A 14,945-nucleotide genomic window follows, 5' to 3' on the forward strand; every position below is an offset into this window, starting at 1 on the left:
CTTGTGATCTCCCAGTGCACCAGCCTTCAAGAGGTATTTTACTGTTTCAAGCTGGTTGTTCTCAGCTGCTTCCATCAGTGGGGTTCTCTGATCATCGTCACAGGTATCTAGATTAGCACCAGCCTGTAAAAGAGATCAACTGTATTTAAAAATACTCAAATCTAAAACATCTAATTAATTTCCCAGCAAGTCAGGTGATCATCCAGATATAACTGGATGCTTCTCTTCATTAAAATAACAACCAATGAAATTAATATCTACTAATATTTTCAAAGCAAAATATTTTGGACAGCAAGGACTCAGATCAAGAAATCATCATCTCTTCCAAAGTACCAAATGTCATTATTAGTGAACTGTCAGAGATTTAAAGATTTGTTTATTCTTCGTGCTGGAATATCGTGACTTTTACTGTAGAATTATAACAACAGATATAAAATTTTGTCTTTTGAAAAGTTTGTTAACAACAAAATTTTTTAACCTGTACAAGCATGTGACAAATTTCCACATGGCCGATTTCAGCAGCTGCATGGAGAGGTGTCCTCTTATTTTGGTGCTCGGCTCTAAAATTAGGATCAATCCCATCAACTGGAGAAAAGAGAATTGGAAAACAGTAAACAAGAGAGCTACAGATGCTGGAAAACAGTGCAAAAACACAAAATGCTGAGAGAACTCAGTGGGTCAGGCAGCATCCGCAGAATATAATTCTGATAAAGGATCAATCCCATCAACTGGAGAAAAGAGAATTGGAAAACAGTAAACAAGAGAGCTACAGATGCTGGAAAACAGTGCAAAAACACAAAGTGCTGAGAGAACTCAGTGGGTCAGGCAGCATCCGCAGAATATAATTCTGATAAAGGATCAATCCCATCAACTGGAGAAAAGAGAATTGGAAAACAGTAAACAAGAGAGCTACAGATGCTGGAAAACAGTGCAAAAACACAAAGTGCTGAGAGAACTCAGTGGGTCAGGCAGCATCCACAGAATATAATCCTAATAAAGGATTGCAGCCTGAAGCATTGACTCTCTACTGCCTCCCATGGATGCTGCCTGATCTGATGAGTTCCTCCAGCATTTTGTATGTTGGAAAATAGTTTTGAGAAAATCTCCATGGCTTTGCAGTTTAATTTGACAGTAAATCAAATAGTAATACATCACACAATTATATACATATTTTTACCAGTAGGTTAAAGACAATGAAAAGTAGTTACAAAAGGACTTTCAATTGTAATATCTACTTTTTATATAGAACTTCAGAAGGTATCTTGGAAATCTGGCAATAGTCAAGTGACTCAAACCTCACCAGCAAATATTTAAAATACCTGATTCTCATCAAAGGTTGAAATTTTTATTGTTAATTTTCTAAGAGATTTCATTCGTCTCAAAAGCACTATAAATATAAATTCCACCAGATGCCTAAATCTACACTTATCATTAACATCTTCAACCGCAGTTATGATTCAATAAGGTTTCAGATCTTTTCTGAAGCTTACAATTCTCCCAATCTAACATGCCAGACTTCTTGATTTGCACAGACTGCCTTGTATAATTGGTTTACCTCTTCAAACTATGTTAAATAAAACACGATGCTGGAGAAACTTAGGTCAAACAGAATACTTTATAAAGCAAAGATAAAGATACATAACCAACATTTTGGGCTTGAGCCCTTCATCAAATTTTGCTCATATCTTGATGAAGGGCTTAAGCATGAAATGTTGTTTATGCAGATTTATCTTTGCGATATAAAGTGCGTTGTTTGACCTGCTGGGTTTCTCCAAACATTGTTTTTCTTCAATCAGTGGATGTGCAAACTTTTGTATTTTACTTCAAACAATGTGATTCAGCATTTCAAACATTACAGTCACTACTCTTCACAAATTATTTCTTAATACCATGCTTTGGTCTTCATAATCTAGAAGTTCCCTAATTTCTAAAATGATATCCTCTGTAACCCATACCAGTGTTTTAATATCCTGTTTTTCAGATAAAGCATGCAATATTAAACTGTTCCAAACACAGCCTTGAAAATGACTTATACACAACTAAGATAAATATATCTGTTTATAATCTCATTTCTTTTAGATACATTACACAGCTACAAAACAGTACAGATAGAAACAGGGATAACAAGAGAATATTGTGACCATTTTTTTTCAAATTTTATTTTTCATTTGTGTCAAAACATATACAGTGTTTATCCATTATATACAAATGATAAAAATTAAGACACAAAAATAATACAATTTTTATATATTTTCTCCCCCCCACACCCGCACCCCCTCCGTCCCCAAAAGAGTAGGGGAAAAAAGAGCTTGTCTAATAAACCTATATCTTTTAATTAATTAATTGCAGTTTACATAACAATCTTAAATCATAATTAATTAGGGCAGGTTGGACAGGGGTGTGGTGGACACTGCAGGTAAGTCATAGCAATAAAATCCATGTAGAGTTTTCAAACTTACCAAATTTTCCTGGTCGATTTTGTAAATTTTACGCTATTCTCTCTAATGGTATACAATTGAATAATTCCATTCACCCTCTATTCAACCCCACAATATCACCAGATATTGTTACAGCTATAGATTTCTTTGCGATATTGCTATGGCCACACTTAAAAACTTCTTTTGATAAATATCTAACTTCAATTGGGAAATATCTCCCAATAAAAATACTCTGGGATCCTTCAAAATGTGCGCCTTCAAATCTCGCCCCAATAAAATACTTATATCCTTCCAAAATTTATCTACTTTTTCACATTGCCAGACTGCATGCATGAAAGATCCTACTTTTTTTATTGCATCTAAAACATTGATCAGAACAATTTGAATGAAGTGGATGCAATTTGTATGGAGTATAATTGATGTAAAAAATTAAATTGTACCATTTTATATCTAACATTAATTGTATTAGTTACACTTTCATAGCATAATTTTGATCATACTTCATCTTGAATCTGTATACAGGGGTATTTAAATCTTTTTCACATCTAGATTTGGATTTGAATAAATTCTTTTACTGAATAGTCTCTTGTAATTTGATATACATATTAGTAATGAATCTTTCAATAAACATATCCATTATTAGATATTCAAATGGACTTTGTTCTGGCAATTTGAAATTCCAACTTAATTTTCTTTTTAAATATAATTTCAGTTGATAATAAAAAGTAATCTTGATATTATTCTGTCTACTGAAATTTTCCAAAAGTCTACCCTTTGCATTAACTGATCATGCTTTGCAGCTGCTTCTGCTTGTGCTTTCTTCATTTGATCTTTCAGATTTTGAATCTCAAATTCATTCCCTTTAATTTTTCCATCTATTATTTCAAATCTAGTGTCCACCTGCGCATGCAGAGTCATTTCTTGACCCAATGTCAGCAGCCATTGTCAGGGGAGACCTTGTGCAGCATTGTCCAAGGTGTCCCCGACTTCTGGCCTCTCTCCTTTGGATAGTACCTTATGAACAGCTCCAGGATCTTTTCTTAAGGCAGGCCTCTCTTCCTTTTCTTGTTCAATTTATTGTACAACAGTAAGTCCTTTATCCTTCTTTGGTGGCATTGTTGATGTCTTCTATGTGTCTTCAGGCAGTTCTTTCATATATTTTCTGTAACCTTTATAAATTTTTTTGTCACTTTTTCTCAACTTTTTCTAGGAGAGAAGGGATTATCAGTCTAACCCCACGTCATTACGTGACACACTCTCCATATTGTGAGTACTTGATGTTGACCAATGCAAAAAGTTACAGTTCTACAGCACAGAAAAAGACTCTTTGCCCAATTTGTCCAAGCCATACAAGCTAGGCCCATTTGCCTTTGTTTGATTCATATTCCAACCTTTCTTACCATGTTCTTGTCCATAAATATCATAAATGTCCCTGCATCTACCACTTCCTATGGCAACTTGTTCCATACACCCACCGCCCAAGTCCATTTTAAATCTTTCCCCTTTCACCTTAACTATGCCCTTCAGTTTTAGTTTCACCTACTCTTTTGCCTTGAATATACTTTCAGAATCTCTTGGGATTCTCCTTCGCCATATCTACTAGACATCTTGCATTTCCCCCCCCCCTTCTTATTTCGCTACTCAGTACCCCTACATCCTCTAGAGTGCTCAAAGCATCTCAATTTGCACAGCAGTCGTGCAGTATCAATAAGAGTAAAAGAATGATCAATACGTTGGGCTGGAACACTTCATTGAGACTGATTTAAGATCAGACAAACTGACATTATACTTCTTTTCCTGGAGCAGATACTCAATTTTTAAAAAATTTAGACATATAGCATGGTAACAGGCTCTTTCGGCCCATGAGCCCATGCCGTCCAATTACTTCCAATTAACCTACAATCCTTGGTTTTGAATGGCGAGAGGGAACATGGGGAGAACACACAAACTCCTTACAGGCAGTGCAGGATTCAAACTTTGATTCCAATCGCTGGCACTGTAACAATATTGAGCTAACCACTACGCTAAACGTAGTCATTTGGATTCAGAATTTGCCTTCCCACAGAAGACAGAAGATGATACTAGATGGAGCGTATTCTAGCCAGAGGTCTGTAACTGATGATGTTCTGCAGGGATCTGTTCTGAGATGCCTATTCTTTGTAATTTTTATATATGACTTGGTTGAAGAAGTGGAAGGATGGGTCAGTAGGTTTGCAAATGACATGAAGATTGGAGGTATTTTGGATAGTGCAGAAGGTTTAATCAGTTACAACAGGATATTGACAGGCTGCAGTCCTGGGCAGAGAAGTGACAAATGGATTTCAATCCGTTTAAGTGTGAAGTGATACCCTTTACAAGGTTGAATCTGAAGGAAGATTATGTTGTTAATAATAGGATTCTTTAGTAGTGTGGAGGAACAAAGGGATCTTGGGGTCCAAGTCCATAGATCCGTCAACCTTCATTCATCAGTGGATTAAGCTCAAGAGCTGCAAGGTAATGTTGCCGTCCAATAAAAGTCATGTGTTCAGTTCTGGTTACTTCACTATAGGAAGGATGTGGAAACTTAAGAAGAAATTTACCAGGATGTTACCTGGATTGAAGCAAAGTTGACCAAGCTAGGACTTTTCTCTTTGGAGTGATAGATTATGAAGGGTAAGTTAATTAAGGTGTATAAATTATGAGGCATAGATAGGGTAGACAGCCAGCACCTTTTTCCAAGGGCAGCAATGGCCAATACAGGAGGACATCTGTTTCAGGTGAGTGAAGAAGTTTAGGAGAGATGTCAAGTGTAATTTTTTTTTACAGGGAATGGTTAGTGCCTGGAATTCATTTCTGGGGGCTGGTGGTGGAAGCTGATATAATAGGCACATGAATGTAAGAAAAATAGAACATTATGAGATGTCAGGATGACATGGAATAGGTATATATAGGTCATCACATTATCGTGGGCTGATGGGCCTGAACTGTGCTGCAGGGTTCTCTGTTCTTTCAAAGGATTCCTAATCTTACCAGTCTTGCTTTTCACTCTCATAGAAAGATGCTTTACCTGAACTATTCCAATCTCACTTTTAAAAACCTCCCACTTGCCACACACCCCTTTACTTGCAAACAGCACCTTACAATCAATCTTTGTCATCAAATTTTCCTTGGTTCAATTCAGGACCACCACACGTGGACCAGTCCTGTTTTTGTCTATTACTATTTTAAAACTAATGGAGTTGTGGTCATTGGTCCCTAAGTGTTCTCCTATTTTTACCTCATTCACTTGCAGTGCTGCACCCCTCAAATCAGGCCATATACTTGTTTTTTTTTTGAGAAAATTTTCTTGGATGCATTTAATATATTCTGCCCTTTGGACTGTGAGAATCTCAGCCAATATTGGGGAAGTTGAAATCATGTATTAGTACAACCATTTAGTAAATAATTTAATTTGCATTTAGAATAGAACATTACAGGTCTTTCAGCCCATGATGTTGTGCCGACCTATAAATACCTACTTAACACACTAAACCTTCCTCAGCTCACACCCATAATTCTGAATATTTGTTGCATCTATGTGCCAGTCTAAGAGTCTTTTAAATGTTCCTACTGTTCCAGCCTTCCCCACCACACTGGCAATGCATTCCAGGCACCCACTATTATCTGCACACAAAACTATCCCTGACATCTCATCTCGAAAGTTGTGGTTGTCCATCTTATCTGTGCCTCTCATAATCTTGTAGACCTCCATTTACTCACCTCTCATCCTTCTTCACTCCAAAGAGAAAAGTCTTAGTTCTGTTAACCTTGCCTTGTAAGACACATTCTCCAATCCAGGCAACATCCTGGTAAATCTCCTCTGCACCCTCTTCTAAGCTTCCACATCCTTCCTGTAATGCAGTGACTACAACTGAACACAATATTCCAACCACAGTTTTATAGAGCTGGAACATTACCTCATGGCTCTTGAACTCAATCCCCTGACGAATGAATACCAGCATACTATAAGCCCTCTTAACTACCCTATCAGCCTACCCTATCATCCCTGAAGGATCTATGGATTTAGACCCCAAAGTCCCTCAATAAATATTTTTTCATTTTTCTAATGTAGAAATTAACTTTAAGAGAGATAAGCTAGTTTCAATGAATGGACAAAATGGAGCATAATTTAGGGAAAAAAGATCTATTTTTGGAGAAAGAATAGATTTAAAAAAAAAATGCAGGGTGATATTAAATATTGGTGTTCAACAATGGGGAACTGTAAATGCTCCTATACATAGCGAATTAATAAACAAATACTACGAGGAAGACAAATCAGTGACAAGTGTAATGCCTCAAACCAGCAACAACAGAAGGAACAATTCAAAAGGGTTTAATTTTAACTCTAAATTTATTTATGACAATTTACAATATAACATCTTAACTCAATTCACCCCACTATAAGTATCCTATAATATACAGACATCATATCTTCATAAACAGTGTTTATGTAAAAATAAACCCAGACCATCAGTCTGTGCCCAATATTCAAAAAGATAAAAATCTCCCCAAAACCCCAGGTCAGTCAGTCAAGTCAGTCAGTCTGAAAACATAGTCCACAGAATTAAATCCCAAAGCTTAATGTCCAAATTCAGTTCTTCCCACAGAATAACAAAAGGACATCATAATGGAGAGAAATGTCTGATGTTGAGTTGCCATAAGCATACGTATCTTTTCAAGGCCTTCTTAGACGACTTCCCTTGGTTTGCAAATTGTGATTTTTAACCCTTCATTATCTTATGAGGCATGTGCCTTTCCACACAGCTCTCCAGTTGGTCTCCGCTGCTCAAACTGCCCTTCTGACCGTTCCATTTTAGAGAATTCCATCCTTTATGATGACAGTTCCCAGGAGAATTCCATCCTTTGTGATGACAGTTCCCAGGAGAATTCCATCCTTTATGATGACAGTTCCCAGGAGAATTCCATCCTTTATGATGACAGTCCAGTCCAAAAGGGTCAGTTCATGGTCCAAATCACGTCTTGCTGCAATTTAATTTGTCAAGATCACACACTGATACTTCATGAAACCTTGGACTGTCTCTAACTATCCACCTGAATCAGTGTTGATGCAACAAAATTTCACCAAATTAATATCACAAGATGAGAGAAGTGTCCTCGGTGAGAGATAGAGAAAGACAAGCCAATACTCAGTGAAATTTGGAAAAGTACTGATCTCATTTAAACATGTAGATTCTTTCAGGAGAGAAAGTAAGTGCTGTTGCCCTGAAGTGGACGAAGTCCAATGATTTGTAATGGCTTAGATGAGTTTTTCCTTTCATTCAAAAAGCTGAGGATCATGGGAGCTACTCCTATCAAATAGAAACAAGTGGCAGATTCTTGTATACACATCAGAAAGCAGAGGGTAATAACAGATGAACATATTCTACCTGGAGGTCAGTGACCAGCAGTGTTCCACATGGATCTGTTCAGGGACCCCTGCTCCTTGAATTTTTTTATATATAAATGACAGGAATGAAGTGTAGGGACGAGTCAGTAAGTTTGTAGATGTTGTGGATAGTGTAGATGCAGAGGCATGAAATTATGAAGTAATATCAGCGGTTTCAATCAAAAAGCAAAGCTATGGCAAATAGACTTCATCCAGAGTGTGATTTGGATTCTCAGTAAGGAAATACAATAGAAATTGTGCAGGAAACTGGATGACGTTAAAGATCAGCCACGATCTTAGGTAATGACGGAGCAGATTGAAAGAGGTCTTTGTCCTGTCATTGGTCCAATTTTTTGTGTTTACCTAAAGAATATTTCCAAATTTCATTCCAGAAAGGTTTGACTGAAACTTTTATCTGCACTCTCAGTCCTAGATTCACCCTACTGAATCTTACAAAAATTAAAATTGGTTTGGCTAGCATAGGGTAGAATGTTTAACGTAACGATTAGTGCAATGCTATAACAGTGCCAGTGACCCAAGTTCGAATCTGGCACTGTGTGTAAGGAGTTTGTAAGTTCTCTCTGTGTCTGTGTGGGTTTTCATCTAGATACTCCGGTTTCCTCCCACCTTTTTAAAATGTACGGGGTTGTAGGTTAATTGGGTATGGGGCCATGGGCCAGAAGGGCCTGTTACCATGCTGTATGTCTAATTTTAAAAAAAATCCCTAATCTTCTAAATATCAGGGAATACATCCTTGGTTTGTGTAAATTCAATCCATAACTTCACCCTTGGAGTTTATTTATTTTCTTATTTAATATGGTCAACAATTGCACAGTAGTCTGCTATTTAAATATTTAACCTATTTAAAGATGATGGAGTGAGCTTGTATATCAGGAACCTCATATTTGTCAGGAGTGCTGCAATACCCTTAACACAGTAGACAATAAATACCTGAATTGTCAAGGTGGTGTGAGGAAGGGAGATGAAGGGGAAATGTCACTGGATTTGGACTAAATTAAATATCAATTAGCTTTTTAAATGAGGGTATACATTGGCATACATTGAAAAATGAAAGTAGTTGTAGCTTTTTTTACAAGAGACTCAATTAATTGAAAAAGAACATCAGAAATTAAAAAGAGTCTGGGTGGGATATGTCACAGCTTCTTCATTTTAATTCAAAAGCGAGGGGAGTGGCAATCTTGATAAAGAAGACCCATCCAGTTATGACACAAAATGTGTCAATTTTTTTTCAAAATTCTGGACTCTTCTGAATATATAAGCGCTGAATGTGGATGATGAAAAATTTATACAAGAAACATTTCTTAATTTGGCAGGAGCACATCAGAATATTTTAATAGCTTGGGATTCACATTTTTGTTTAGATTCAGTTTTAGATAGATCAACTAAAGCAGTTACAAGGGCAAAGGCAGCAAAAGCCGCCTTGACATTAATGAAGGACCTGAATTTAAAAGACACATGGAGAAGAATTCACCAGAGGGGTGGGGGGGGGGGGGGAGGGAGGGAGAGAGATTATACTTTTTTATTCATATAGACACAATTCTTAAGACTGGAGGAATATGGGAAAGTATCGGGTTACAAAGTAAATTGGGAAAAAAGTGAAATTGTGCCCTTACTATAGGGGATTACAGTCAGTGACAACAAGATATCCAATTTAAATGGCAGATGAATGCAAAAAAAAAATATTTACAGATATATGGGTAGATAATAAATTAAATAATTTACATAAATTGTATTACTTAAGAAAATTGGAAAAGATTTGAACAAGTGGAAAATTTTCCCAATAACATCATTAGGTAAGGTTAAACTTGTGTTAAAATTAATATATTTCCGAGGGTACAATACTTATTTCAAACATTTACAATAATGATACCACAAACATTTTTTCAAGAATTAAATAAATATAAGAAACTTCTTTTGGAAGGGTAAGATGTCGAGAGTTTCTCTAGATAAACTGACATGGGAGTTTGAGTTAGGAGGTTTACAGTTATCAAATTTTACAAATTATTATAAGACTGCTCAAATGAGGTTTCTTGCTTCATTTTTTGAAGGGAAGAAAAAATCCACCATGGATTAAAACAGAAATTGATAAAATAGGAGAGAGAAAAAAGGAACACTCTATATATTTAAATGGGAATCAAAATTAATACAGTACAACTCTGATTATCTGAAATCATATTCTTCGATTTCCTCAGTTATCCAAAATTCTTTTTTAAATTTCAGATCGAGGATATCTGAAATCCTCATTTATCCAAAATTTTTTCGAAGTCAAACTGACCAGGGGCCACGGGGTCCTGGCACCAGCAGCAGTGTAGCATACTGCAGGCTCCCAGCAGCAGCAGGGACCTCAAGCTCCTGGCACGTGTGGGGCCTCAGTGGAGAAGTGTCGGTGATCAGCAGTGGCCAGCAATTTTTTTTGTGAGAATTAAACTTTATCTTAATGTTTAAAAAGTCTTACCTTGCTGTTGTATAAACACTGTTACAAGTGATTTGCTGTTGCTACTGGGCTGTTTTAAAAAAATGACCGGTTCTCCGATAAAACCATTTATCTGAAATGGGCCCGGTGCCGATCATGTCAGATAATCGGAGTTGTACTATATCTGGGAGTGGGAAACACTTTGTTGAAACATTTAATTAATGTCTGAAATAAGGTAAAGAATGAAATTGGAATGAGGGGATTGGTCCTGCCTAAAATGTCTTTGATATAAAATTGAATTATTCCATTTTTTAAACATTTTGATATATTGAAGATTGTTACAAAAAAAGAAATTTAATGTCATTTGAACAATCATCAAATAAATATGGTATACAAAATAATGCTTTCTTTATGTATTATCAATTAAGGGCTTATTTAAGAGATAAATTGGGTCCAACAAGTTTATGACTGAAATGTGGTGATGTAGAAATGCTGATTTGCAATAGACATATAAAGAAATTTATTTCAGCTATGTACACTTTATTTCAGAAGGGGATGCCCAAACAGGGGATACATAGATCCAGACAGCAATGGGAGACGAATTTAAATATTAACATTGATGAACAAATTTGGTCTAAGTTATGTTGAGATAGTATGACAAATACTATATTGGATACAGATTAGTTCAATATAATTATTTACATCAATTATAGCTCACACCACAGAAGTTAAATAGATTGAAATCAGACTTATCAGACCAGTGATTTAGATGTGGACAGGAGAGAGGTAGTTTTTTTTTGGTACTGCCCTAAAGTGAGGCCCTTTTGGATAAATTTGGCCATTTTTTTTAGAACAGATTACAGGAATTAAATTCCCACAAAACCCAATATTATTTTTAATTAAGTAATATTGAAGGGATAAGACCAAAATTGAAAATATCTATATATCACTTTGGCAGTAGCAAGAAAATGTATAGTATTAACATGGAAATCGGACATCCACCCTAATATTCAATGATGGAATGCAGAAATGAATAATTGCATTCCTGTTGAGAAGATTACATAATCTGAGAAATAAATATGATGTACTTTTGAAAATTTGGCACCCGTAATACAAATTGAGGGAATTAATTTTTTTAGATGTTTTCCCTAAACTTCGAACCTCATTAACCTCCTTGGAAATATTAAGATACAAATGGTCAGTTCTGTGTGGTGAGGTGTCCTCTGGCAACCAGATTTCTAATCTTGCTTTTATTACTTTCCCTTATCTTCCTTTCACTATGCTTTTTCTTCTTTCTTTCTTTTTCCTTTCTTGGAATTTTGCTTAGGGGAGAGAGGGTTGTGGTTTTACACCATCATGTATAATAGATTTGTTACTAATATTTGATTACTGTACTTTACATTTGGCTATGATTACATGTATGGAAAAATGTTTAAATAAAATTTTCAAAAAAAGTGTTGCAATGTGATCCATTGTCTAATTATTGTTGCCATAGTCTCATTCTGAAGAATTTGTTGTGATATTCCAGACCATACTTTCTCCCAAGTCAGTAACTGCATTTTAAGGTACAATGACCAAAAGTATACAAGGAATTCCAATTTTGATGAAACAAATGCTTTGTAAATCTGTACACGACTTCTGAACATTATCCCCACTATATTTTTATGATCCATATGTAGGTTAATTGCAGGCCAAATAGCTCTGGTTTGCCATTGCTTTTAACATAATAGTGCCAGCCACCTGGGTTTAAATCCGACTCTGTCTGTAAGGAGTCTGTACATTTCCCCTTGGCTGTGTGGGTTTCCTCTGGGTCCTCTGGTTCCCTCCCACATTCCAAAGACATACAGGGCTAATTAATTAATTGATGTTAAATAAAATTTTTAAAACTATATAAAAGTACTTAAAAACTGTTTGTATTCTATTCACTTCAGACCAGATATCCCCCCCCCCCCCCACCCCCTATCAACACACACCACCCCACTCTGGATGAAATCCAAAGCTTTGCCCTTTGATTGAATCTGCCAATATGATTTCATAATTTCATGCCTCCATCTAAATGAAAGACAAAAAGAGAACAGAAGGAATCGGCCACTTGGAATCTCATACCTGCTCAGTTATTCAGTAAGATCATGGCATATCTTATCTCAGCCCTACTTTCCTGCATGAATACAATTTTCCTCGAATCTTTTAATGTTGTAAAACCTGCAGACTTGAATGTAATTCAGGCCTCTAGGGTTGGTGAATTCCTAATATTCAAACCTCTGGGTAAATTTATTTCTTTGGATTTCAATCATGAATGCCCAACTCTTTAGTCTTAGGCATTGCCTCACTGAACACTCCTGTCAAGCAAAATCTATCTTTTTATTTTCAAATAATCTTACAATAAAAGCCAACATGCTTTTTGCCTGGATGGCCTTTGTATGTTAACTTTCAGCAACTCACAACATCAGACCAGAACACTCCGGTCCCAATGAACAACATTAGTCAATCTCTCACTATTGAAAAGATACTCTACATATTTTTGTATCAGGGTGGATGTTCTCACAGATTTACAGAAACAGTTGTGTCTTTTGCCTTTCATCGACCATCTTCATCTCTTTGCAGCTTCTCTGCATCCTCCTTACTGTCTGCAATGCCAACAGTGTTCTATATTTGTGGCATCAGAAAACCAAGGTATTTTAAAAGGGTATGCATCATTTTGAATTGGAATCATTCTTTCTGACATAACTTCAAAACTTTCTATTTTAGAAGCTTTTAAGCTAAAAAAAAAACAGGCTCTAACAGCCCTGAATGGCAAACAGATGGAATAACAGTGAGTTATTCCATCCATTATGTTGCCAAAACTAAGAAGCTGATTGATGATTTCAGGAAAGCCAGAGGTATCCAATCCAATGATTATTGGAGGAAATCAGAGGTGGAGAGGGTGAACAAATATCAGTAAAACACAAAAATCTGTAGACACCATGGTTAAAGTAAAAATAAACAATGCTGGAGAAACTCAGCACTATAAGGAGGATCTTTCCTGGACCCAACACGCATTGCAAAGAAAGCACTTCCTCAGGAGTTTGCAGAGGTTTGGTATGACATCAAAAACCCTGGAAAATTTCTACAGAGGAGTGGTGGAAAGTGTGCTGACTGGCTACATCACAGTCTGGTATGGAAACACCAATACCCCTGAGCATAAAGTCCTCCAAAATGTAGTGGACACTGCTCAGGACATCACAGGAAAAACCCTCCCCACTAAAGAATACATCTACAGGGAACACTGTCGTTGAAGAGCAGCAGCATTCAACAAAGACTGTAACTATCCAGCACACACTCTGTTCTCACTGCTGCCATCAGGAAAGAGGTATAGGTGCCACAAGACTCGCACCACCAGGTTCAGGAACAGCTGCTACCCCTCCACCATCAAACTCCGCAATAACAAACTCAATCAGAGACTCACTTAGGACTCTTACTTGTGCACTTTATTGATTTTATTTTTGTTCTCTCTGTATTGTACAGTCAGTTTGTTTACATTCATCATCTGTTCATAGTTCTTTATTTGTTTACATGTTTTAAGCTGTGTAGCTTATTTTTTACACAACCAATTTGTGGTAATTCTACCACAACCACAGGAAAAAGGAATCTCAGGGTTGTATGTTATGTCATGCATGTACTCTGACAATAAATCTGAAATTATTCCTTCCATATATCCCCTCCACTTTGTCTCCATCTGAACAAGATCCTCCCAGCTTTTTAGATGTGCTTTGCTATGTATTCCACATTTAGACACATACAAAAACTTACCCAACATTAGAAGAACTTTCTGCATCTCTCCCTGTTTTGCAGATATATACAACTGCTTTGGATGAAACCGTAACTTCTTGGGTCTGTTTGAAGAAAAGAATTTTAATCTTAAGACTCAGTGAGGCATATAGACAAGAAACAGGCCCTTCTGCTCACCTTCTTAACACTGATGATCAAGCATCTACACTGTTCCTTTTCAACAGCATTTGATCTGAAGTCACTATGCCTTGGCGATCCAAGCGCCTAACTAAATGCTTTTTAACATGTTGAGAGTACTTACCTTAACAACCCTTTCAGACAGCGAGGCTCAAATTAAAGAAAAATATATGTTTAACTGCTGATCATATTGGGTGGGATAATGATGGCAAAACTCCCTGTGTTTCCCATCATTACTGCACACAACTTTAACATTGCAATGAGTTCACAAACAAATGCAAAAATCAAGTGCTGTGATTCACTGCTGATCAAAGGGTTGTGTTTCAAAGCTGGACTCAAATTTGCATGCGTGAAGGAACTCAGCCTAATTACTTAGCTTTTAAGGTTCACACCTGGAGACACATGCACCCCAGCATTTTATTGGAAACGTATAGCCTAGAAATGAGCAGGTAAAAGACTGGCCGTTTAAATACTTTCAAAATGTTATTGATTTAAAAATGCTTAAGTTTTTCCAATATTTAATTGTATCCTGAATTCAATCATTAATTAATGTCACTTTTATAATGATACAGTAAATTCTTGTTGATCCAGCATTCATGCATCAAGATTTCTCATGCAACAAGCAAAAATTTCAAAGACCAATCAATTAGGAATTTCATAAAATGTTGAAACTGTGAATTTCAAGTTACTGCAAAAATGTTTTTTTAGTTCATTACATTTATGC

At 36.3% G+C, this 14,945-nt stretch overlaps 1 protein-coding gene across 10 annotated transcripts in view; it reads right to left on the bottom strand.

Moving 5' to 3' along the window:
- The window catches only part of LOC138762269 (histone-lysine N-methyltransferase EHMT1-like), a 302,471-nt gene that overhangs the window by 71,455 nt on the left and 216,071 nt on the right, over window positions 1–14,945 (bottom strand). For all 10 annotated transcript variants that reach the window (XM_069935973.1, XM_069935979.1, XM_069935988.1 and 7 more), the window contains 3 exons: window positions 14,066–14,148; window positions 479–585; window positions 1–123 (listed from right to left, as the gene is read on the bottom strand). In XM_069935973.1, the coding sequence (XP_069792074.1) occupies window positions 1–123; window positions 479–585; window positions 14,066–14,148 (313 nt within the window). The remainder of the gene's footprint in view (window positions 124–478; window positions 586–14,065; window positions 14,149–14,945) is intronic.

The sequence above is a fragment of the Narcine bancroftii genome, chromosome 1 (genome assembly GCF_036971445.1).
Source record: "Narcine bancroftii isolate sNarBan1 chromosome 1, sNarBan1.hap1, whole genome shotgun sequence".
NCBI lineage: Eukaryota > Metazoa > Chordata > Chondrichthyes > Torpediniformes > Narcinidae > Narcine > Narcine bancroftii.